At 44.9% G+C, this 25,712-nt stretch overlaps 2 protein-coding genes and 1 long non-coding RNA gene across 8 annotated transcripts in view; 1 reads left to right on the top strand and 2 right to left on the bottom strand.

Moving 5' to 3' along the window:
- Positions 1 to 1,131, bottom strand: part of LOC140910354 (uncharacterized) — a 27,270-nt gene extending 26,139 nt beyond the window's left edge. The window contains exons 1-2 of the long non-coding RNA XR_012158549.1: positions 998 to 1,131; positions 841 to 872 (exon numbers count right to left, since the gene is read on the bottom strand). This is a non-coding gene — a long non-coding RNA (uncharacterized LOC140910354). The remainder of the gene's footprint in view (positions 1 to 840; positions 873 to 997) is intronic.
- The window catches only part of MTUS2 (microtubule associated scaffold protein 2), a 502,895-nt gene extending 499,948 nt beyond the window's left edge, over positions 1 to 2,947 (top strand). Inside the window, exon 17 of the transcript XR_012158528.2 lies at positions 192 to 2,947. The gene's annotated coding sequence lies outside the window, so the exon portion shown is untranslated. The remainder of the gene's footprint in view (positions 1 to 191) is intronic.
- Positions 2,948 to 6,104: 3,157 nt separating this feature from the next.
- SLC7A1 (solute carrier family 7 member 1) overlaps positions 6,105 to 25,712 on the bottom strand; it is a 62,857-nt gene continuing 43,249 nt past the window's right edge. For 2 of the 6 annotated variants that reach the window (XM_073340936.2, XM_073340947.2), the window contains 8 exons: positions 24,784 to 24,911; positions 22,567 to 22,789; positions 21,596 to 21,735; positions 19,454 to 19,556; positions 15,453 to 15,664; positions 14,995 to 15,161; positions 13,586 to 13,694; positions 6,105 to 13,314 (listed from right to left, as the gene is read on the bottom strand). In XM_073340936.2, coding sequence (XP_073197037.2) covers positions 13,205 to 13,314; positions 13,586 to 13,694; positions 14,995 to 15,161; positions 15,453 to 15,664; positions 19,454 to 19,556; positions 21,596 to 21,735; positions 22,567 to 22,789; positions 24,784 to 24,911 — 1,192 coding nt within the window. In that variant the 3' untranslated portion in view covers positions 6,105 to 13,204. Of the gene's footprint in view, positions 13,315 to 13,585; positions 14,608 to 14,994; positions 15,162 to 15,452; positions 15,665 to 19,453; positions 19,557 to 21,595; positions 21,736 to 22,566; positions 22,790 to 24,783; positions 24,912 to 25,712 lie in introns of those variants that run through there. The other 4 variants (XM_073340963.2, XR_012158538.2, XR_012158532.2 and 1 more) reach the window with 4 other exon arrangements.

Here is a 25,712-nt window from a genome sequence, read left to right on the forward strand (position 1 = left end):
TGCTGTGTTTTCTTTATGGCTGTGTATGTGTGGCTGGAGGGAGAGCATGGGGGGAAATAGGTCTGGTTGATTAGGTACATGACTGCATTTCCCATGCTATAAATTAGATTAAAATCTTAATGACTAAATTTCTCCAAAGTCTAAATGCAGTAAATATATTTTCCTTATTCTTGATCCTCTCCTGAAATTAGGAACTGTACATGTGAAAGAGATGGGTGGCACTCACTCAAGAGACATGGATCCTGGGCAACATAATGGAGCAGCTGATATGGGACTCGATTGACAAAGAATTAAAGAAGGGTAATGTAATTAAGGCCAATCAGCATGAGTTTATGGAAAATAGATCCTGTCAAACTAACTTGATATCTGTTTTTGATTAGATTACTAGTTTGGTTGATAAAGGTGAGTGTAGATGGAATATACTTAGACTACTGTAAGACATTTAACACATGATATTTTAATTCAAAAACTAGAAACATAAAATTAAGATGGCACACATAAAGTGGCTTAAAAGCTGGCTAACTGATAGATTTCACAATGTAATTGAAAATGGGGACTCATCATTCAACAGATGTGTTTCTAGTTGGGTCCTGCAGGGGTCAACCTTGGCCCTATGTTTATTTTCTTCCAGGTCATTAATAAAAATGTAAACTATCCTCACTAACAACATTTGCCGGTGACACAAAAATTGGGAGCACAGTAAATTATGAAGAGGATATGTCACTGATACCGCGCGATCTGGATCACTTGGTAACTTGGGTGCAAGCAAACAATATGCATTTTAATACGGCTAAACATAAATGTATTCCTCTAGGAACAAAGCATGTAGGCCATACTTACATGATGGGAGATTCTCCTGGGAAGCAGTGACTCTGAAAAAGATTGATGGATAATCAGCTGAACATGAGCTGCCAGTGCCATGCTGTGGCCAAAAGTGCTAATGCAATCCTGGGATGCATAGACAGGGGAATCTTGAGAAGTAGAGAGGTTATTTTACCTCTGGATTTAGCACTGGCGTGACCGCTGCTGGAATACTGTGTCCAGTTCTGGTGCCCACAATTTAGGAAGGCTGTTAATAAATTGGAGAGGGTTCAGAAAAGAGCCAGGAGAATGATGAAATAATTAGAAACCATTCCTTATACTGATAAACTCAAGGAGCTCAATCTATTTAGCTTAACAAAATAGTTACGCTGTGACTTGATCACAGTCTATATGTGCCTATATGGGGAACAAATACTTTTCAGTCTCGCAGAGAATGCTCCAATGGCTGGAAGGTGAAGTTAGGCTGGAAATATGTTGTATATTTTTAGCAGTGAGAGTAATTAACCATTGGAAGAACTTACACAAGGTCCTGGTGGATTTTCCATCACTGCCAATTTTCAAAACAAGCTGGGAGGTTTTTCTGAAAGCTCTGCTCTAGGAATTATTGTGGAGCAGTTCTGTGACCTCTGTTATGCAAGAGGGCAAACTAGATGATCACAGTTGTTCCCTGCTGGCCTTGGAATCTGTGACCCTATGAGTTAGTCAGAGCCTTACAATGACTTCTATAGGAGTTTAGACTTCCTGGACATGTCCATTATCTAGCAGGATAAAGCCTTTAGACAATATGACATATATTCCCAATGCTAATTCTCCTATAGTTTGCTAGTGCAAAGAAACACACAGGGAACCTGCACTTACTGGACTCAGTCACCTTAAATTAGGATTGCCTGACACTTATCATCATAAGAAAGGCCCTATTTTCGCGTATAACTTTGCTGAACAACCATTTCAGGCTGTAATTTTGCATGCCCGATTGGCTGCCTGCAGATGAAATTCTTTGAAAATGTCAGCAAAACTGCTCAGCCATTTCACAGACTGAGATTACGGGAACCTATGTTGCTTGCAAATGTTAAAAAAATTCTTACAATCTTTTAACTGAGAAGCTCTAGCACCTCTGTGCTTTGAAATTTGGCAGTGGTGCCGGGGATGTGCCTTTTCCATTCCCTGTGAAAATTTGCCAGAATGTAGCCAATTTATAAGCCTCTGAACATCTGTTTTCACATATTTAATAGAGACTTGTTAGCAAGGAGGAAAAGGAGGTGGGCCTGGTGAGGGAGAGAGATTGGGATGACCAGCTGGGGGGAACTGGGATGTGGGATTGAGGAGGACAGGGGATAGAAGAGGGCAGGGGGAGACTGGGACAAGGACAGACAGGCTGGAGGGGCTAGCAGCAGAAGGACCACTACAATACAATCTCATAGCTTGGAAGAGAACCCAGGGGTCCTGCACCACTTGCCTCCTGTTAGCAAATACTTGTGACACTCACTGGCAAAGTGCATGTCTCATCCTGCCTCTAAAGCAACAAATGCAGCCACCGTGGCCACATGTGGCCACCAGGGGCTTTTCTTGCAGCCATAGCCTCCTGGGCTCTGATTTGGTTCCCCTGCCTTGGTTTTGGTTGCTGGGGCCACCAGCAGGATTTGGGACCTGGCCCTGCCCCCCTCTGGACACACCTGGGCACAACGCTGGAGGAGCAGGCAGCAGGTGAGTTTCCCACCTTCCCAGGAGCAGTGGGGCTCAGGCTTTGGGCTTCAGCCCCAGGCTCCAGCCTTATGGCTTTAGGCTCTGTCCCTGTGCCCCATCCTCCAGCCGCAGGGCTTCGGGCTATGGCTCCCAACTGCCTCCCCCACCCACCTCTGGCCCCTGCTGCCTCCCCGCCCCTCCATCCTGTTCTCACTGTCAGGTGACATTGTAAATAAGAAACAGGCAGCGTTATCTCCCGTAAATGTAAACAAACTTATTTGTCTTAGCAATTGGCTGAACAAGAAGTAGGACTGAGTGGACTTGTAGGCTCTGAAGTTTTACATTGTTTTATATTTGTAGTTACATAAAAAAATCTACATGTCTAAGTTACATTTTCATGATAAAGAGATTGCACTACAGTACTTCTACGAGATGAATTGAAAAATACGATTTTTTGTATCTTTTTATAGTGCAAATATTTGTAATCAAAACTAATATAAAGTGAGCACTGTACTCTTTGTATTCTGTGTTGTAATTGAAATCAATAGATTTGAAAATGTAGAAAAACATCCAAAAATATTTAAAATACATTTAAATTGGTATTCTGGTACTGTTTAACAATGCGCTTAAAACTGCGATTAATCGCAACTATTTTTTTTTAGTCTTGTGATTAATTGCAATTAATTGTTTTAATCAGTTGACCATCTGAATGATAACCTACTACTGCTATCAGTTACTGAAGTGACAGAGGTCTGTGCTGTGGGTCAAAGGTTCTAACCCTACTGCTGAACCACGTGGTGTTAATATGGGTCCACATCATGGAATTTCTATTTGTGTGGTTTGTGTTTGTTTCCAGTTCATGTTTATAAAATTTAGACAATTATATTTACAAAAGTTACATTAAAAGCCCCCCCCCACCCTTGCCTGATTCAGTGCACTTGATGGCCCATGCTCTGGGAATTGAGCAGGTTTGTGTCATAAAGGAGGCTGTTGTCTGCAGGACCCCCTGATTCATTTGTTGCAGAAGTTAGAAGGTCTGTAGTGAATGAGGCAGGAAACTGCAGGAGAAAGGATGGGCTCATGGTTAAGACAATTGAATGGTGGCCTGGAGAACTGGCTTCTATCCCTGTCTCTGCCAGTGAGCTCCTTATACCAAACTTAAGGAAGTGTAGCGTAGTGATTAGTTCATTGGACTAGGATGCAGGAAACCTGGGTTCAACTCCTAGCTTTAGCACTGGTTTTTGGGTGACCTCGGGCAAGTTATTTCACCTCCCTATGCCTCAGTTTTCCCATCTATAAAATGGGAATAATAGTACTGCCCTCCTTTTTAAAGCACTTTGAGATCCACAGGTGAAAAGTGTTGTATAAGAGCTAGGAATTATTATTGGTTGTTCCTTATTTCCTGGGTAACCAACTTTTGAGCCACTTAGACTGCTAAATACTTTTGAGGCTCTGGGGCCAAGTCCACGCTGAGGTGCCACTGACATTTGCATAGCTGTCACCTACTCCAGTCCCCGTAGGGGAATGAAAGTTGCCACTGGTCAGCATTTGCAAAATTGAGCTGCCCAGGAGCTGTGGGATATATGTAATTAGGGTTCAGGCACAGTCCGGCTGAAACCCCACAGCCCCCAAACTGAGATTCTCAAGCTAAGTGGGGGTAATATCTTTCTCACCAGTGGGGCTCAGCCCTAATCATGCCTAACACCTGCCACCTGTCAGACCCCACAGCAGGCAGGCCACCCCTAGGTTTAAGGGCAGCATGTCATCCACACGAAAATGGAGGCACAGGGTGAGCAGGAGCAAAGTAACAAGCATGAGCAGGAGACAGATTGTTTCAACTGCTGAGGCATGGGCTGCCTTCATGGCTGTCCTGACTACAGTGCTTAACTCCAGGAGAGGGCTCATGGCTGAGGTTCCCACATGGAGCAATGCACTGAGCCATGTGCACAAAGTCAGCCACCAATCAGGCAGCTGCTGCTGGCTTCCGAGAACCCCTTTCTGAGGCACCTGTTTCTCCCCAGGCACTTTACAGGGAAGCTGGTCAGGGAGCTCAGGGCTGGGAATGCCACTGGGTGGCAGAGCACCTCGATGTTGCAACACTTAAGTACATGTAAGGCTCTAGGCCCTGGTGCCTGAGCTGCAGAAGTGCTGAACCCTCGCAGCTGCAACTGAAGTCAATGGGAGCTGTGTTTGAAGATACACAGTGCTACATAATGCCACATACTCTGAGCAATCAGGGTTCAGGTGTCTCAAATTGGGGATGAAAAATTACCGGACACGTCTGACCTTAAACTCTTGGTGCCTTTGTTTCCCATCTGTAAAATGGGAATAATACAGGGATGTTGTGCAGATAAATTCATGAATATTTGTGATGCACACAGATACTGTAATGATAAGCACTATAGAAAAACTCATGAGGAAATTAATACCGGTGGTTGAATGGGGTGCAGTGAACAAGGCATGGGTGCCACACCTCTAATGGAGCTAAAACGAAATATTAAATAGCTGCTGGTTAAGTGAGCAATGGCCATCCAGAGCACTGAGTGAAGCAGGGGACCTGTAGAAAAAAACTGTATGGGATGAATTAAAGACTGTACCATAATTCATATGCACAAGGGGGATGAACTAAGGTTGCATGGGCAGCCTTCATTCTGGCATTTCTTAACTTTTGAGTTCTTGACTTTGCATTCTTTTAATGGAGTTCATAGAATATCAGGGTTGGAAGGGACCTCAGGAGGTCATCTAGTGCAACCCCCTGCTCAAAGCAGGACCAATCCCCAATTTTTGCCCCAGATCCCTAAATGGCCCCCTCAAGGGTTGAACTCACAACCCTGGGTTTAGCAGGCCAATGCTCAGACCACTAAGCTATCCCTTCCCCCATTATGTAATATATAGGTGAGATCAAAAAGAGAAGGTTTCTGTGAGGCACTTGAGTGGTTCATGATGTGACTGAAAAATGCAAAAATAGAAAGGAAATAGTAGGGAAGGAAAAAAAAAAAGCTTATTACTGCAGTTTTGGGGGTCATATAAGCACTTAGACAAATAATACCAAGGAGAGTGCAATACATAATTCTTGGCACATTATATAGACCTTATCAGCCAAAGTACTCTACAAAAGTGGGTGAGCATCAGTAACTTCCACTGGCTCATGGATTAGTAAACACAAAGAAGTTAAGGGCCAATCCTTAGGAGTGGAGGAGTGCCTCACTAGAAGTACAGGGCCCTGAGCAACTCACAGGAGCAGGGCCTTACACTAATAAAAATGGACCCACCCTAGGACAACTGCACCCCAAAAATCTTAAAGACTGTGAAGTAATAAGAGAAATAGGAAAGTCTTTGTCAGGCCCAATTAAATGAAGATGCAGCTTCTGGATTGTTGCTAGAGCAGTTAAGAAAGGAGAATCTATTAAACTACAGACCGGTCAACAGTTGAGGAGAAAGATCCCAGGAGTGTGGGTAAGGGACAGAATTATATTGGGAATCAGATTAACAATAGACTTCTGAAGGATGGATTTATACACGTAAGACCATGTCTGACAGATCTGGTGAAACAAGTGGGAATATAAAAACCAGAATGGAAAATAAGGATGAATCAGTAATTTGTCTGAATTTCATGAAAACATTTTAATACTGTGCCATTTAATTACAAGTCGATTTCCAAAGTCAAAAAGCACAGTCCAGGGGAGATTTATTTACAGTGTTGTCTGTTGAAAAGTGTCTGTCTGCCCATGCTGTGCTCTGGGTGAAAGTTTCACATTTTTAAAACGTAATTCTATGGTCTAAACAGTACACAGTTTAAAAAAGAATTTATAACGAAACAACCAAACCCCACACAGAGACAAAAACTAGATTTGCAGAGCTAGGACTAGGAGTCTAACCATTTATCATAATTGTAAGAAATTCTGAGAAATCATTAGAAATATTGAACAACCCAAACAACAGAAACGTATGTACATTTTGATGAATAAAAAAAGTAGGTAAACTCTTCCATGGCTTCTTGGTCAGTAAAAGCAACTTCACCGAAGAAACCCCCCCCGTTTTGGGTAGGTTTGTGATACATAAAACAACCCAAAGTTGTCGTCAGTCTTTGTGCTCCTACGATCAGTTGAAGCTGAAAGGCACAATGTAAACACGTGTCACAGCCATCCCATCATCTGGAAACACCGATGTTACTATGCCAAAGACTTGCTGTAAGTTATCAGTGGGGAAAAAATGCCCTATTGCTTAGAAGTTTCCACGTCTTGGCCTAACCTCACTTCTTGGAGCATGAGCTAAGAGCAAATACCCTGAGGAAACCGTGGCTTGGAGTTTCATAACAAGCGCATTCTTACACCATTTGGTTTCCAGTTTGGTTATCAGACATGTTTAATATGATAAAAATCAGCTAGTAACTGACTAAACATGAAGGGTTCAGAAAACAACAGAGGCCTTTTCATGTCCCTTCTCTCCATGTCAAATGCCTGGAAGTTTTTGTATGATACATTTGTGTATGTAACATGCTCTGAACCCCATTCGTCATTAAAAGCAGTGAATTATCTACCCCTCCCACTGCTGAAACAGGAATAGTGTGAATAGGGGCAAACCTTTAAAATTGCATCAGGCATCATGGTTACAGTGACGAAATGCTGAACAGAACATGGCTTCTCATACCAGCACGTCAATAAACATTCCACTAGAAATTCCAACTATCCTGGTAAAACAGAGTCCCCTCCTTTATGCCTATGAAGTGCCTACCACCCATGCCTCCCCCAACTATTCCATCCCACCATAATCAAATACACACAAAAATAGACATTATTTGTACACAATTCTGCCTTTACACGATTTCAATAAGACTTGGGTAATGCAGTTAAAAAACTAGAACGTGCTTTTGGATCTTCCGACAGTCCCCCCAAGTCTGGGAACGCATCACCCAGCTACCCTGTCAATAGCATGTGTGCAAGCAAAGAATGATGAGAGTCCACAGAAGGCAGTGTTAAAATAAATTCTACAGCAAGGGTGAACTGCAACCTTGCACAAAAATGCACCTCTTAAAAAAACTTAACACAAGTGGTGCCAAGTCTCTAGGGGCTTCTACTTGAGTGGGAGGCTGGGGATGGGGTTGAATTTCATCCAAGTGAATGATGTACCAAATCTGTGGCACTCTCCAGTCCAGTGAAGTATATCCTGATGTGGATTTGACAGTTGGGTGGTGGGGAGCGGGAAATACTATTGCACTTACATGACACCCCCCCACTCCAGTAGCCTCAAACACATCAGAGTTTTGGCTTCAACTAAGAAACGGCCACCCACTGGCTTCCAATGAGTAGGAGGATGCAGTGAGTTGTAAAGAGGAAGTCATGGGGCCCCTAATGCAGGTGTGGTCAGTAAACCCACATCTACAATGGAGAACAAAAGGGATTTTTTAAAACAACACACTTAACACGAAGTACATTTTTGGCTAAAAAGGATTTAGACGTTTCACTGAAACGTCCCAGTAAATATATGTCCAATAATCAAGCTCATGATGCTGAAAGTGTATCCACCTCAAGGCCTAAGAAACAAATATGCTCTTGTGCTAAAGGGGATAGCAGCCACTCTCTTAAAATAGAAGACTGGCTCAATATTCATTCTGAAGTGAAGGCGAGAGAGAAACCAGCAGACCTCTCTGCTAGTAAGCACATTGGTGTGCTTGGAACACATTCCCCGTGCATAGGATTGGAAGGATCAGGTTTTGATTGTCTTGATTACTTTTGACAGATGATACGGGTGAGCATTTCTCACTGTCTTTTTCAGTGTTCATGAGTAGAAATTTTTGTACTAACAGGAATTTAAAAATTTTAAATCAAGGCACTATTTGTATAAACTGTAGTGACCGATTGTCCAAAATATAACCATAATAGTTCACATTGCTGTCTGTTAATTGAACTGACAGCAACAGAGGAGGAAGATAGATATCTACAAGAGCAACATATCATATGATATGTTCTTAACTTTCCCTCTCTGTACATTTTTTATTGTTAGTGATGGAATTTCTTTTCACCCATTTCAGCAAAAGGGCAAAAATGACAGTTGTAAACATTTGCTAATTAAAACCTAACCTTTCCAACACTAACTCTAAACAGATGGTCACTAAAACCAGCAAAACAGAGCACTGAAGCCATTTGGGACTTCAGTCTGCTAACCATCTGCAGAGTTTTCATCATGGATCCATCCCTCCTTGCACTGAAGTCAATGGGTCACATTCATCCCTGGAAGAAAGTTCATCCGTCCAACTCACCAGGGATGAATTTAGCCAAATAAGTTAACGGACATTTTGTCACTGACTTCAACAGAAACAATCAAATCGTCTATCTGCCTTTCCTTCAAAAGATAGTTGAAGACCCACCCCGGAAATCATCTGAAAATTTACTTGCGATAGTTTTTGAAGCAAGCTGATGTTTTATTTTTCTAAATTTTTCCACTGCATTTTTTTAAATCAGTAGTTTTCAAAAGTGATTTATTTTTTAATTTGGAAAAAAAAAATCCCACTAAGCAACTAAGGTGATCAATCAATAGTGGCAAGTAAGAAATAAAAATCAACAACTCAGGATGATAAAGACTGCAAAGAGTAACAAGAAGAAATCAGCACCTCAACACATACATGAGGAACTCAACAGTAATGGAAAACAAAGAGGAAAAATGAAGACAAAACCCAACAGGTTGCATTTTTCATTTACCATTTTCAAAGAAAAAATATTTTTAAAAAAATCTAATAGGTTTCGCACATAAAAATACCTCTTTTTGAAACAGACCATTTTTTGACCTAAGTTTTCATTTGAAAAATGTTAAGAGGCTCTAGTGACTATACCTAAAAATAAACATCTACAGGTCTCCCTTCCCTCAGATATGTATGAGCAAATAGAGTTCAAATGAGATCAAATTCCTGAGGGAAGAGGCTGCCTTGAAAATTCCGACTGGCCACATTTGCCACGGCCTCTCCTTTGAAAAAAAGTGGCCAATTCTTCTTGCTTTCGTTATCCCAAAGAAGGCATCATTTCTACACCCAACTCTATATACAGAGAAAAGCTCTGGCAGCTATACAAAATACTCTTATAAACATAGGATAATTACTGAACTATTTACAAAAAGCAGCTCAACTCAATGCAGGCATGTTCTTCACAATAGCAAGATTACAGCAGTATTTGCATGTCTTCCCTGATACGCAGCTTGAGCTATGGTACATTTGGACATCAGAGGGGGAAAAAAGGGCTTCATATATTTAGCACAATCAGTGTCATGATCCTAGAAAGTTTTTGGTGGAACTTTGCCTTTCAACTTGTGAAAGAGAACTTTGGACATGTGTACATAAGAGATAATTTAACTGCCGGTTATAATTAAATAGGATTTTTTTTCCTCTGAACTTTCTCACAGAAAAGGAAATGAAAGAAAAATGATCTCCCACCAAAAATTTCCTTTTTCTTCTAAGTGCTGCTATTTTCGACACTTTATGTGTAATTCGCTGAGCTAAAGCAGTGGAACATGAAGACCAAGCAGGTCCCAAAGACGACAAAAAATGCAAGACAAAAAAAAATAAGTTAACATTTATCAAAACATTTTTACAGCAAGCAATCTGCCTAAATTTAAATAGTTTTCCTTTCAAAACGCACCTTTCAGCCAGCGCTCACCCCTTTCAGATAGTCATGCAGTGCTAAATTTAACAACTGCTTAAAAGCTGTAGCCCAAGTTGAAGAAAGCACTTAGCTGTTTTTGGTACCACAGGAAACGTTCCCTTCTCTGACATCAGTGGTTTTCTCTGACATCAGTGCTTTTTTTGAGCATGTGAAATGTACTAAGAGTGTCTCCGTTTAGGATAAAAGGATGAGAACTGCACAGTCTGACATTCTTCCTTCTCGCTTGAGTGGAACTCTTGGAATTTCACATGTCTGAGGAAAGAAGAGACCTGACCGACAGTCAAGAGGCATTGTATAGCTCCAAGAGTAGGACGTGGTCTTTATTTCGTACAATACGCAGCACATGGAACAGTGTTAAAATGATCCGTGTGTTACTGAAGTCCCACCAACTGTTATCACTGAAATGGCACTAGACAAATTCTGAACCTATGGCAGATCAGCAGTGTCCTACAAAAAAGGGCTATGGGTTAAATTCACTCCTGTGCAGAAAGCCAGGACAAAGTCTCTACACCAGGGGTCTCCAAACTATGGCCCGTGGGCCGGATCCTGCCTGGGGCTTCCATTTGTCTGGCCCTCCAACCAACAAGGGACAAGCGAACAGCTGAGTAGGCATGCCGAGCAGCCAAGGGGAGGGGCCGCCGGCAGCAGCTCGCACCGGGGGAGGGGGTCTCAGCTGAGCTGTGCGGAGGGGTGAGTGCCCCCAGCAGCCAGTGTCCGCCCAAAAGGGGAGCCAACTTAGGGGAGAGTTGCTGCTGCAGCTGAGCAGACACGGACCCCTGCCTTAGAGTAAAAATACAAGCCAGATGCTTAATTACATCTCCAATAAATGGAGCAAAAAAGATAGAAATTAACAAATTTCATAATGGTTAAATTTTAACTACAGCACTAATAGAACCAAACAGTCCCAACCAACAATGGGAACCTGGAGCTTCTCTTACCAAAGTGCAGCCAAACTTTCAGTCCTGTGTCATTTTCTCCAGCAGAGCAGGCATGCCGAGCAGGCACAGGGAGAAGGGAGCAGGCCCGGGGCAGAGCAGACCCAAAAAGGGGAGCCTGATTTACAATTTAAAGCAATACTGACAATTTTTTTAACGGTTTTGCATATATTTCATTTCTTTCACAGTCGCTTCGGCCCGCGAAGCCCCTTCAAAAAGCTAATAGGCCCTCGGCTCATAAAGTTTGGAGACCGCTGCTCTACACCATTTAAGCCCTACTTGGTGTAACAGGTGGAAGGATGGTCAAGTGGTTAGGTCACTAGCGGGAGACCTGGGTTCTATTCCATGCTGCATGCCAAACTGCCTGTATGGTCTTTGGGACAGCTACACTGTGAGCTGGGGGTTTGCTTCTCAGCTTGAGGAGCCATACCTGTGGCTAGCTCTCAGTATAGCTGAAGTGGCAGGAGGTGCTAGCTGCCTGAATACAATCCCATGCAAAACCCTAGGCACATCCTTTGGGTGACTAACCCCTCACACCGCTGTAGCTACATTCAGGCTAGCACATGGGTGTCTCCTGGAGCTGCTGGGAATCACAGCCCCAGCTTGAGGTATAAACAGGTACAGGTTTAGAATCCACTCTGGGGATAACATAGGGGCATTATAAGGACCAACACATTAAAGTTTGTGGAGTGCTCAGACATTATAGTAATGGGGCCCTTATAGATACCTGAGATACCTAGACAGAGCTCTGCTCAGGGTGGGAGAGAAGACTTTCACCATAAGGAATTGTCCACTCCTGGAAAGTTTTTTCAGCAAAAGCAAAGGAGTGAATGTAACCCGATATAATTACACAAGTATAACTCCTGTGGGGACACACTTACTCTGGCATAGGAGTCCCTTTTTTTCATTTTAGTGTACATTGCTTGGGAAGGGATGTAAGCACAACCAAAAAGAGTCACTTGTATAACAGAATAAGCGTGTCCACACACTGGGTTTAACTGCTTACACTTACCAGCGTTGATCAGGCCTTTCAGCTTACCTCAGCCTTGCTGGGCAGGAGGTGCCATGCTCCATTGTGTGAATGGCTAAGGGGACATTTTACATTGCACACGGGGGTTGCTTGGGAGAGCTGGCAGGAGCCAGGAGAGTCTCAGATACTGTCCCCCACAGAATTTTGAGTACCGTGAGACTCTTTTGTGCGTCATTTTCTACAGGCTTCAACCTGTTGTGCCCATTGAAGTCAAAAGCAAACTCCCAGGGTCAGCTTCTCTTCTAACTCTGACGGGCATAAATCAGGACTATCTCCATTGACTTTAACGGAGGGCTCTTTGGAGACACCTGCGCCTAGCACCACTGAACTACTTACACCGAGCAGATTTACAGCTACAGCTGGAGCCCCTTTAGTGAGCGATGGGGTCTGTTATTCACAGAAGCATTTGTCTGTATTAGCTGCATGAAGGAAAAGGGAATTCAGCCTAAGAGCAGCTCCCCTAAACATCATGGCAAAGCTGCATTTTAAAGTATACAAGTACCTATTCAGAAGTTAAATACAATTAAAATAAAGCCACTGGATGCTTTTCTTTAACATGTAACTCACTGTAGGCACTTCGTAACCAGATGGGAGATTATTTTTGGTGAGAGGCTTTTTTTTTTTTTTTTGTGATACAGCCCACATCACTTGATCCAAGGATCTGATCTAGGAACGACATTAGCATTGCAGAGTCTGCTCCATTTACAAACAAGTACCTAGGGAGTTAATTCACAGGGCTACTGAAAGAAGGACTTTCAGGAGGCCTAGTCTAATAGCAGCATTGAAGGTTAACTGGCACACAGAGGAGCGGTTTTCTTTCTATACATTTAAAATAGAAGAGAGAGCGAGCGCCGGCAGCCTCAGGGAACAGTGTTGTTGGGTGTATGCCAGAGGTGCGGCGTTTTTCTTGGGATCCCTTTTAACTGCATCATCAAAGTAAAGCGAGCTTCAAGTTGCAGCAAGCAGGGCTGGGAATCCCATGCTCTGCTGCACGCATTGACTGAGGAAGTAGTTCAGGGTCCCCGAGATGAAGCTTCCTCATCTGAAGCGACAGTTGGGTTGCTTGTCAGCCGAACACGCTATCATTTACCGCTGTCCGAGTTGGTGTCCGTGTTTCTTTCTGGATCTGACGGTGCTGAATATGGAGCTTCCACGCTGTGCCCCATTCCATATGCAAAGTAAATGATAAAGCCTGTGGGAGCGAAGGTGGGGAAACGTCAGCACTATAACCAAGCGAAAGCTATTTTTCACACTTATGGGCCGCTTAGTCTCAATAAAATGTTTTGGCAGCTAACACTAATCTTGCTAACGCTTGAGATCGTAGCAATATCCAGCATTGCAACTAAAGTCAATGAGGTTAACCCCTTAAAGACACACGGGAGGGCAGAATTTGGCCGTACACATTTAAAATAAGTTTGGTTTCTCAACCTCAAATGGCTAAAAAGACACATTTTTAAACTCACCCACGAACATCCAGACAGCAAACCGTATCCAGGTCCCTTTATCCAGCTGCATCATGAGATAAACATTCACAAAAATACTCAGAATAGGAAGTAAAGGCAAAAGAGGTACCTGAAAAGAAAGAGAGGCCAGTGACGTCCACAGGTCATGATACCACAGAGACATGAATGTCCCTTGTAAGCCGGAAGCTGTGCTAACGTCCAAGCCTCATCTGCCAGAGGCTCCTGGAGAAGCGATGAGTCTGTCAAAACGCAGCTCTCCATTCTCCAAGGTGAGGACCACCATGAGCACCAGCCCCGGGTGCGCAGAAAGCCCTTTGGCTTGGATTTTCCCTCCAGGTGACGCCACAAACTAATCATCTTCCTTCCAAAGCCCTTTCCACTATCCTGCTCTGATACTGTTAGCTGCACTGTCTTCATCCTCCCCTACCTGGGAGTCAGCTTTGGTTCCTCGCTGTCTTTTTCATCTCACATCCAGGACCCCACCTAATCCTGCTCCTCCTACAATTCATCCCCCTCCTCTGTGGCCTTCCTCTCTACCCGCTCTCCTTATCCCAGTCCACCCAAAGAGCTGCTGCCAAAACCATCTCCCTTCACTGCTGCTCTGCCCACATCATCCTATTTCTTGACTCTCTGCAAAAGATTCCTCTATTCCAGCCTCTCCTCTTCACCTCCTGGGCTCTGCGCTCCCACTTACATTTCAGCCCTCCTCTCTTCCACTTCCCCCTCCTGCTTCCTCTGTTCTGCCCCAAGTGCCACTCTTCTCACGCTCTCCTAACTTAGTGCCTCCGTGTCCACAGGACAGCCTCACAGTTAACATATGCAAAGCTCCTTCATTCTCCTACGTCAAAACCCTACCCATTCCATGGCACATTCCAGCTTCAGTGACCACGTGTTGCTTCCTTTCTGTACTGCACCGACTATTTGTTCTGAACTGAACCAGTTCGTGCTCACAGAACATAAGCCCCTCAGGGTTTTGATCTGTGATTTGCTTGGCTCAGCTTCTCTTGCTGCGCAGCACTCTGCTAGATAATACGAGAGAATGAAATCTGTCTCCAGGGGCTTGGTAGAGGGGCAGTCAGTTGTTAACACACTAATCTTTTGCTTTTGGGAATCTGGGTTTAATTTTGGTTTGGATCACAAGAGGAAAGTGAGTTTGGCGATCTCTGCCTCGCTCCCGCAGGACATCTCTCTACATATTCGAGGGTTAGTGCTGGAACAACAGGCGCGCTCGCAGTCAGGTTGGAGCTGCACGGGCAGTGGTGTGGGATGGCTTGCCCAGGGTCCCTGCCTGAACTAGGCCCACCTTTAGCCAAGAAGATCAGCCCCTCACTAATATGCACCACAATTCCCGCTCTCTTTTTTCCTCTCACACACAGTTCTTTGCCATTCCTTCCTCACAGGCTGCTTACCTTAAACGAGAGCTTGGTTTTGCTTTCAGGTTGTCTCCAAATAATTAAACTGACAATGAGGCAAAGGAGAACGAGCACGGCAATCATGACGATAGCCCCCGCAGTCCCTTTTATCAGCAGGTCTTTGCCAAGGACAGTAAAGCTACAGCAGCTGACAATAAGTAAACCTGAGAACAAGACGGGCCAATGTTTATTGAATTGTGACTGAGAAAAAAAATTGTAATTTCTGAGCCAGCCTCTGCATGTTCAACTTCACTGTTTGAGGGATTTATTTTTAAACCAGTCATTTAATCTATGGTTTTCTATGTCTGTTTTGTTGCCTCAGGCAAGCGTTTGGGCTCCAAAACAGTTAATCAAACGTATTAATTATCGATTAAGATGCCAAGAAGACTTTGAATGAGCTTCCCTAGACTGGCAGCTGGCTCACGGCAAGAGAGATGCCAGGTCACAGTACTCACCAATGATACAAGATGAGATGTTCACCACCAAACCAGAGAGTCTGGAGGGATCTGAGTTTGGGGGAAACAGAATGCCTTTTATGGAATATTTCTCGTCCTCTTCAGGCAGAAACGCAGCCTGCGATTCACTGGTGCTTGCAGACTCGTTGGTGTCTGGCTCCTCCGTTGTACTAGCCATCTGGTAGGCCAGGTTAGGCTGCTCTGGCTGGTACCTTGGAGAAGGAAAACAAAACCAAAAGAGCACTGCCTTGGTAGAGGGTACAGTAAACTGTCATCCAGAATTAGAAGAAAGCTTGCTCAGAGCTCTCCACATGGCTACGGACACCTGCGAGGCTTCAGAAGACATGCTGTGACCAAAATTTACTGAAATGGGAGCCACACTGGTTACTTGTCTGGAGCCGAAGGGAACCATCTGGTATGCACAGTTGGAGGACACTGCTCAGGGATTAGGCAACTGGGGGTTGGAGCACACAAATGGGGGCTGGAGTATGGAATACATACTGTAGGCAGCAATCCTGGATTTGGGAGGAGCACGGACTAGATGTCCTAATAGGTCCTTTCCCACACTCTTGTGTTATCGTCCCAGAATTCAATGCTCTGTCCTTCAGCTGAGCAGAGGCTGCTCAGATCTAGATGGAGGATTGCACGTTGGGTCACATAGGCCCTGATTCTTGGGTGTGTCTGAGCTGTGCTCAGCAGAGGAACCAGGGACGGAAGACAAAGGTGGCTTTTATGTCACCTTTGAACACTCCCAAATCCCTTGGGCAGCTGGAGACCAGTTCACCCCCTTGAGCAATTTAGAACAGCCTCAGGGCAGCTCTGTCACACCAGCTTCTAACAGACCCCCACAGGGCCATCACCCCAGTGGAGTAGCACCAAAACACAGTACCTAAGCAGTGGGTTGTGACAGTGAGTAATGGATATGGCAGTAGGGAACTGGCTGGCTCTTTTAATCATTCATTTCCAGACTTTCTAATGTTTGGGAGTTAATTTTGAAGGAACAGCTATTTCGGTCTGGAGGCAGGATAGCTGGACTAACAGCTAGACAGCTGGCATGCTGTAGCTGCTGTTTATTATACAAAACTTGATCATCTCACAGTTGCCTTGTCCTTGTTCCTCCCCCAACCCATCTATCTATTTGCTGTATCTGCCTATTGTCTCATGTCATATGTTAAGATGGTAAGCTGTCTGCAGCAGGGACTGGTTTTTATTACATGTGTCCAGTATCTAGTACAATGGGGACTTGATGACTGATCAGGTCCTACCACAACAGAAAGAAAAACTCCTCTAACACACGCTTTCACCCTTAACTCTCTTTTAACCAAGAGCCTTACTGGTGAATCTCCGTAGGTTTATAGCACCAGCTTCAATTAAAGGAACAGGCCATTTCAAAGGGCCCCTTTTAAATCTCTTCTTGCAGATGTATTTTAAATGAAGATGCATGTGGGATTTTGTAGATGTGCAAGCTCAGCAAGATTGCACCAGCAGTGAGAACCTCTAACAACTTACGCAGCAACTCAAACGCTGCAACATCAGGCAGCGAAGTGGGAAACTGAAGCTCAGCTGAACTCAGGCTTCCATTCTTCAGGCCTGTAAGCAGCTGTGGCTTACAACACTAGCTCTACCGGGATGTGGCTGAGGCCTTGTGAGTGCAGCACTGCATGCCAGATGAAACACACAGCAGCTTGTAGCAGCAGACAAGGGAGCCACCTGCCCATCTGAAGGACTGGAAGGGAGCTGCTATTTTGCAGTTGCTACACAGGAGAGGAGATTGGGAAATAAAATGAAAACACAGGGGTGCCTGGACAGGGGAAATCCAGCGAGGAATAAATCCAGGCTTTGAATAAATGATAAATACTTTAAAGTCACCTGGCACCTTTCAACTCCAAGCTTTTTACAAACATGAGGGGCGTGGAATTTATAATTGCTCTGTGGAGCAGGAAAATATTATCATCCCCCTGGTAGCTGAGTAAACTGAGACACAAAGCAGCTAGAGACTCAGCTTTCAGGCGTGCTGACCATGAGCTTCGGTCAATGGGAGGTGTGGGTGTTCAGCACTTCTTTTTTTTTAAAAAAAAAAAGGCATTAAGGCCCCAATTCTGCAAACACTTATGCACATGCTTAACTTTACCACTATTACTTTCCTTAGCTTTACTATTTATTTACAGTACTGAAGTTCAGCACAGCATAAGTGTTTGCAGGATCAGGGCCTTAGTGACTTACCCAAGGTCTGTGGAAGAGTCAGAAATAGAACCACAGGAGCCCTGTGATCAGTTCTTGCTCTAATCATTGGACCCCATGGCCCCTAATCTCCTGAAGCACACGCTTTCCTACAGGTGGGAAGAAGGACAGAGGAAAACTACATAGTTCCTCCTCTAGGAATGTTTCCAAAAGACCCTGGGGCAGGATTTCTTCCCCCATCTCAAGGGATTTGTCTCCCTGACCTCTGCAGCTCATCCCGTCCCCTCTCTTAGCAAGGCTCCACTGATAGGCATCCCCATACTGGCTTTTCCCCCCAGATCCCCACCTAACCAATGGCAGGGTACCTGGGCATGCAGTGAATCCTTGCACAAGGCAATGTGGCTTTACCACTGGAGTGGATTCCTTGGCGGTTCATGTAGGGGGAGCTGTGGCAGCAGAGCCCGGGGGCATCAGACATTTACAATGACTTGAAGTCTGGAATAGGCGTTCAGTGACCCCTTTCACCCATGCAGGAAAATTGGCTTTCTGGGTTTAAAACAGCTGACATTTAAACTGAGGCCAAAAGGAAAAATCTCCACACAAAAAAAGGCTTACGATGAAATGACAGCCTTGGTCCTGCAGCGTCCTCGTCTTACCTCCCCCTTGGTGTCAGTGGTGGGTGTTGCAAAAGGGTGGGGGCAAGGGGGGGATGGAAAAAAAAAGAGGCAGATGATCTTGCACATTGTACTTTACTGAGCGCCTGCCCGCTTGTCCCCCAAGGCTGGCTTAAGCCTCCACAGCCACCCTGTGCCTGCAGGCAGCTGAATGCCACTGGCTGCCTTGGGATCTCTTGGATATTATTAACGAGCCAAACCAAACCAAACCACACCTGGGGAGGAGAAAGAGTGAGGAGAGAGCGGCTTAAGGCATTGGGCACGAAAAGCCCCTTTGCTCTTTGTTCTTTGCAAGGAGAATTAGGTCCAATTCCCTTTGCAAAGAAATAATAATAATAAAAAAGAAAGAATGCAAAATCTGAGCTGTGCACCCACCACCCAGAGCAGCTGGGGAAAGGAGGCACTTTGCTGAGGGGGTGGGAGGGATTTGGGTTGTAACTGCACCAATGACGTGCCTATTCAGTGCTTTGCGTGGAGAGCGAAGGAGGAGGCTGGCTGCCTTTAGGACTTTGTATCGCACCCCTTTTGAACAGAGTTGTATCAATTCAGGGTTGCCAGCGCATTTTATTTTGTAGCAGATGCTAATAAGGAAGGAGGATCTAGACAGCGAGGTTTGCAAGCCCACCCTGGACAAAAAGGAAAGTCATTATGGAGGGTTCAGTCCAAGGTGTCGAACGGATTCTGTGTTGTGCAAATAATAACTGCCCAGTGGGGACAGGGTTGTGAGTCCCCGATGAGCGCTGCCCAGAGGAGGCAGATTGCAAAGTAAATGAACACAGGAGATCTCCCACAGCACTACACTCCTGCTCAGATTTGGGTTGGGCTGGATGCTAAGTGGGTGGGCCGCAGCCCACCCAGGCCCACCCATGGCTATGCCCCTGTCATGTGTTGGCACGTGTGCTACATTTGAGGATATTTTGTGTTCCCAAGAGATGATTCTTTGTGCAGGGTTCCAGGATATCATACGAACATAAGAGCAGCCATACTGGGTCAGACCAAAGGTCCATCTAGCCCAGTATCCTGTCTTCCAACAGTGGCCAATGGCAGGTGCCCCAGAGGGATGAACAGAACAGGGAATCATCAAGTGATCCATCCCTGTCGCCCATTCCCAGGCTCTGGCGAACAGCTTGTCACATTAATCCATACCTCAGTACCAATACACAGGCAGCCACCATGGAATAAGCCAGCAGGGTCCCGATGGACATAAGATCCACAAGATCTTTCAGGTCGAAAAGAAAGGCCATGGCAGCTGAGGAATGTGGAAAACAGAAACTGATAAGCTTGCAGAAGAGTCACATTATGGGAGTGTCAAATTCAATACAGTTGAAGCAAGACCATTGCTCTGTCTTCAGATCTGCACTGAGAGAAACCCCAAGGACACATTGGGCTTTGCAGTGTCTCTTGTGAAAGGAGAGATGTGACTCAGGTGTAATGAATACATACCAAACTCTTTATTGCTGCTGATTGCCACAGACAGATCCTGTATTTCTCTCTGGTTCCCACACTAACGCAGCCTAGAATGACTCTAAGAGCTTTGTTTGGTCTCCAAAACACTTCCCTCCCACCTTATAATCTGGAAACAAGAACCAGACCGTGGCAGATTGGCCCTCTTCTAATCAGGCAGGGAACAGAACAGACCCAAAGGGCATTCCAGGAGGAATTAGTCAAAGCTCAGTAACTTGTTAACAAATGCTAAGGCCACAGGGCAGATTCCTGACACAGTTACCTACTAGTATCTGCCCACCTCAGGCTGCTAGGTAAAGGCTGTATACAGCTCAAGAGGAGGTGGGGTGCGTAACACAGGAAAGAAACATTCCAGTCTCTTTCTGTCTGTGACCCTTCTCTGCCTGTAATGTTTGCTCAAGTTTACAAACCCCACAAAGGTTTTATCATCATGTTGGTAAAAACGTGTGGAAAAGACATGACCGGAGTCCCTGGGACTAATCACATCAGGAAGGGGAGCAGGCCTTGGCCGTGCATTGCAAACTCATTTTTGGGAGGTGTCACAGGGTAAGTTGGGCCTTAAAGAAGAGCTCAGGCCCCAGCTCCTGCTTTTCCTCCCAGATCAGGTGACTTCAGGCCACAGGAAGGCCTGATGGGGAAGAAGGCAGGACAATATAAGGCTCCTTTCTGGTCCAGGAGTGAGCAAGCTGGGGAAGGATTACTGATTTTGTGTGATGAAGGTTGATTGGTGGAGACCCACTGAGAAGAGATACTCTGGTCCCAGTGGGGGGGGGGGGTGAAGGGGGGGTGAGGGAGGACTGTTAAACCCTGCACCAGGGCAGGATTAAGACATAGGGGCACTACAGGCCTGTGCTTAGGGCCCGAGCTCCTAGGGTCACATGATCATGTTACAGCAAAGCATCATGCCACCCACCCAGCTGGAGGATGGCTATTTCTACCGGCCATGCATCTTGATCAGAAAGTTAAACCAATGCCCCCATAGGAGTCTTTAAAAAGAGCCATATGGAGCTTTAGAAAGGAGACCAGCTAAACACTTGGAAGACACTAAAGAAAAATATTATAAAAATAACCTTAAAGCTGAGACACAGGCTCAGCCCCCACAACTAAGGTCAGAGTTTCATAAGAGCTGAAATGACCGCAGCAGCCACATGTGGCGCATCCAGCATCAATTGCCAGTCCCAGCTCTGGGGCTGGGGGTAACGCGGAGACGCAAGCACAGAGTTAGGTGTTAACTATTTAGGGAGTTTTTGCTTTTCTCTGATAGCCGGGAGGCTAAACTTCTCAGATTTGTGAGGGTTGGGAGGCAATCTTACCAGCTGTAAGAAACTGGTTAACAAATGCGTAGGCCACAGAGCAGATACCTGACACAGTTACCTACTCTTATCTGCCCAGCTCTGGCTGCTAGGTAAAGGCTTTATACAGTGTCTGTGGCCATGGTACATAGGCACAGGCAAGTCTACAGCCACAGGGACCCTGAGTTGGGCTTGTTCACCTTCTGCACGAAGCTAGTTTTTTTTAAAACCCACAGCGGTGCTCTGGGACAGGAACAGTGAGTGGAGTACGGTGCTACTTGGCATGAGTAAGGAAGGCAGTAGTGGGTTCTGAGAGAGACCCCATGAGAAAGATCTATATCCACATACAAAGATATTTTGTGTTTCCCTAGTCCTGGGCTATTCAGACTTTGGGAACCCAGAACTAAGCTCAGGAAGCCATGCTGTGGAAATACAGAACACAATATGGAGAACTAGAGCTGAGTTGCTGTATTTTCCCAATAGAGGACCATATTTTTGCTTTCTGTGGATTCATGCAACTCTTGGCACTTACCTGCCACAGCCCCTGAAGTTACCGTAGCTATTGCTGGGGTTTTGGTCCTCTTGCTGACCGTAGCCAAACATCTAAACAGCAGTCTGTCTTCTGCCATAGCATAAATTACTCGAGGCATCGGAAACATGGAGCCAAGAAGGCTAAGGAGAGAAAAAGGCATTATCTACTAGTACAGCTCTCATAGTACACACGGGCCGAAGGCAGAAAAATGGAAGTGCGTTCATCGCAGCCCAATAGTGGAATGGCTTTAGTTAACAAGCTTCAATTCCAAGGTCTTCCCCAGTGCTGCCCCCACTACACAGACATACTACTTACTACTGGGAACAAGACGTCGGATGTGCAAATTTGGATACCTAAAGCTAGCCACTTAGGCCCAGATCCTTAAAAGGTCCTTAAGCACTTAACTCTCATTGATTTCAATGGCGTTAGGTGCCTACAACCTTGGAGGATCTGTGCCCTACATCCAGATTTCGACTCCTGCATGGAAGTGGCCTGATTTTCAGAGGTGAGGAACACCCAAAAACCCCACTGGTTCCATGGAGCTGCTCCCACTTACATCTGGTCTGTCTGAGTCAGTCATGTCTTGTTTCCCCAGGGCTACTGGTAAAGGAGTGCTTCTTTTTTATGTATTCAAGAGATACACTGTTTCAGATGGTCCTTAAGATGGAGATTTCCTGAGTCACAAATGGGAGCTTGCAGCTCTGAAACCAATTCTAAGAATTTGTTTGAACCCTTTGACACAGGGTGAAATCCTGACCCTTTTGAAGTCAGTGGGGCCCGGATTTGACCCAAAGGGCCTGAATCCTCTGGCACTTACCCCAGCATAGATCCAAGTAACATCACTTAAGTCAATGGAGTTACACCAGTGTAAGGGACATAGGACTAAGGCCCTTAGCTCATAACACACAGAAAGAGGAGACAATGGAAATACAAATCTGCACTGAGAAGGGTACAAGACAATAGCATCTCACCTAGTAGAAAGGGCACAAAGTGAACCAACGGCCACTGCATAGTTGGCACCCTCCCAGCCCACGTATTGGAATGCATTGGGTAAAGGACTGTTTGGATCAAGCAAGTAGTAGGGCATCATGAGCGTGAGAGCAGCTGACACGCCAAAGTAAGCAACGAAGCAGATCAGGAGTGAGGCGACGATGCCAATGGGAATCGCTTTCTGAGGGTTTTTCACTTCTTCGCCTAGAACAAAGACAGTTAAGTTACAGCCACAGAAAACAAAGAGACTAATTCAATGAGACTCACAGGTGAGGAGGGGCTTTCAAAGGAGCCAGGGAGAGTAAGGTGGCCAGGTACTAATGACAGTCAAGAGGAGCCAGGTGCCTGCCTGCCATTTATGTCCCTGGAGATCTTCCTCATAATCATTTCCTTAAAGGGAACTGCCAACACTTTGTGTGACAAGTTTTAGAGTTGAATGTTTGAAAAGAATCATTATCACTACAATTCAGATAGCCAGCATTTGTTCCAAAAGAGGGCTGTGTGCTTCAACCCCGATACAGTTGCTCTCATCTTTAATTCAGAGGGGCATCGGGCACTCTGAATCAGGTTCATCTCTGGTGTAAATTCAGTGAGTTCAGAGAAGACTTTGGTCCTAGGTGCCCCAGCAGGGAATGGAAGGTGCTCTGCTCCTATCAGGAAGCACTTGAGCTAATTGGAAAAATGGACCAAAAAAATTCTCTGTGGAAACTATCAGTCGCTTTCCTTCCACAGGTTCCAAAGAGGGGGGCTGGATTTTCATGTATTCAAAATTCTGTGAAAATGTATCCATTTTGGTTTTGACACGTCATAGATTCATAAAGTCCAAGGCCAGGAGGCGATCACTGTGATCATCTAGTCTGACCTCCTGTATAGCACAGGCCATAGAAGTTCCCCAAAATAATTCCTAGAGCAGATCTGTTAGGAAAACATCCCAGCTTGATTTAAAAATCGCCAGTGATGGAGAATCCACCATGATCCTTGGTAGGTTGTTCCATGAAGAATTATCCTTACCGTTACAAATGTATGCCTTATTTCTAATCTGAATTTGTATAGCTTCAACTTCCAGCCATTGGATCAGGTTATACCTTGCTCTGCTAGATTGAAAAGACCATTATTAAACGTTTGTTCCCCATGTAGCTACCTACAGACTGTGATAAAGTCACTCCTTAACCTTCCTTTTGTTAAGCTAAATCGACTAAGCTCCTGGAATCTAATAATATAAGGCAGGTTTTCTAATCCTTTAATCATTCTCAAAGCTCTTCTCTGAACCCTCTCCAATTTATCACCATTCTTTTTTTCCATTCTTTCTCCTCTCTAGCCTCCATCTCAGTTTCTTTTATTCATTTTATTCCGGGGGAAATAAAGAGGAGAAAACTCCACAAAACCTACGTTTCCATATTATGAAACCGAAAATTTTGAAAACAAATGTTTTGCCAGAATTTCTAAATTTTGAAAAAAGGCCATTTTTCTAGCCCCAACCCAAAAAAACCCCCAAAAACCCCACCATTAAAACCTGTGACTAGCCAGCTCTCTTGAGCACCTTGTAGATCAGGACCCATGAGGCCAAGAGCCTGTCTCAAGGACACACAAGGTGACCGTATCAGAGCTGGGGACAGAATCCTGTCTCCTGACTCCCAATCCTGTACTTAGCCCAAGATCATTTCTCCCCACTGCCCCACACTTCAGCATAGCACACTGCTGCATTTCCTGGTTTCAACTAGGACTCAGTGCAGTGGAAGCCTATTCTTGAAGTTTTACAAACCAACAGAAAATGGGAAGTCCTGGAATTTCACAAGAATAAAGAATGGAAGGGCACCACCTGGATGTGCTGTTCAGTGAACGAAATCAGAAATATTATTTAGTTGCATTGTAGTAGCAACTAGAGGCTCCCAGTCAGGATCAGGGGCTCAGTGTGCTGGCAACGGTACAAATCCAGAATAAAGGATATTCCCTGTCTCAGAGTGTATAATGCAAGTCTTAAATTTAGAAAAAATAGGCAAGAGAAGAAGATGGATGGGTGACCCTAAAACTGAAAAGATGAAGTGATCCCACAGGACAGCCAGTGCACAGCATGATTTCCTGATTCAGCTGAAAAGAGGTTTGAGTTATTTGTAAATTGTGTCATGTGAGGTTACTGAGGGCAGCCAAGCTCATAATGGGAAACAAGTGTTCTCTCACAATGAGAGCTTTCTGCTTACCTGTGGTGGCAATACAGTCAAATCCTACGAAGGCGTAAAAGCATGTGGCCGCCCCCGAGAGGACTCCACTGAATCCAAAGGGCATAAAGCCCCCAACGCCACGCTCCAGATCTCCTACCTGTGTTTGACTGAAAAGAACGAGAGATCAGGAGAGGTTCTGCCTCGGTACAGACTCCTATCTGAAGTGCGTTCCTGTAACAGAATCCACCATAACTGGAGCTGGAGGGAGTGTGGTTTCAGGTACACATGGTCAACAGACCTATAGAGGACAGGATGGCATGTACTACAGCTTACACTACATAGAGATTTGAGTCAGCCTGTGACCGGCTCGGGAACCCTTTGAACACTCAGCATTTAAGGCTTGTTCAGATCGTCCATGGTTTTCTAGGGTTTATTAACATGGCTGAGGTGGGAGGAGGAGTGGGGAGGAAAGACTCAACTTGGTCTCCTAACATCTCAACCTGGCAAAAAGTTTAAACTTATTGAATTCTGAAAATGGTGAATGGATACAAATGCTCAAAGGAAGTTTACCCACTTTCAGGCCCTCCGCTGATCTTCTATTTTAAACAAAAGTTTATTTTAAATAACTCTGGCCAAAATATGGCCTCATCAGATTTTTATTTTCAAATATTACATCTCCTGCTTACTATTGTAAAGATTTTTAGGTAGGCCCTAAATCCTGAACAGACTTAAACCCGTGCTGCATTCTGAGCAGTCCCATTGTAGTAAACAGGGCTACTCTCAGAGTGTGAGTTAAGCACATGCATAGATTGCAAGTGATCAGGGCGCAAAGGAGGTGGCCTACAAATGCAATCATGAGCCACATGTTCTCACACTGGCCTCCAGTTTTGGTTGTGTAAATAACTGTGGGCACAACTTTGCGCCTATAATTAAGGCATTAATAAAAATTAAATTAGGGCCATTAAATA

The sequence above is a fragment of the Lepidochelys kempii genome, chromosome 1, assembly GCF_965140285.1.
Source record: "Lepidochelys kempii isolate rLepKem1 chromosome 1, rLepKem1.hap1, whole genome shotgun sequence".
In the NCBI taxonomy this organism is placed as follows: domain Eukaryota; kingdom Metazoa; phylum Chordata; order Testudines; family Cheloniidae; genus Lepidochelys; species Lepidochelys kempii.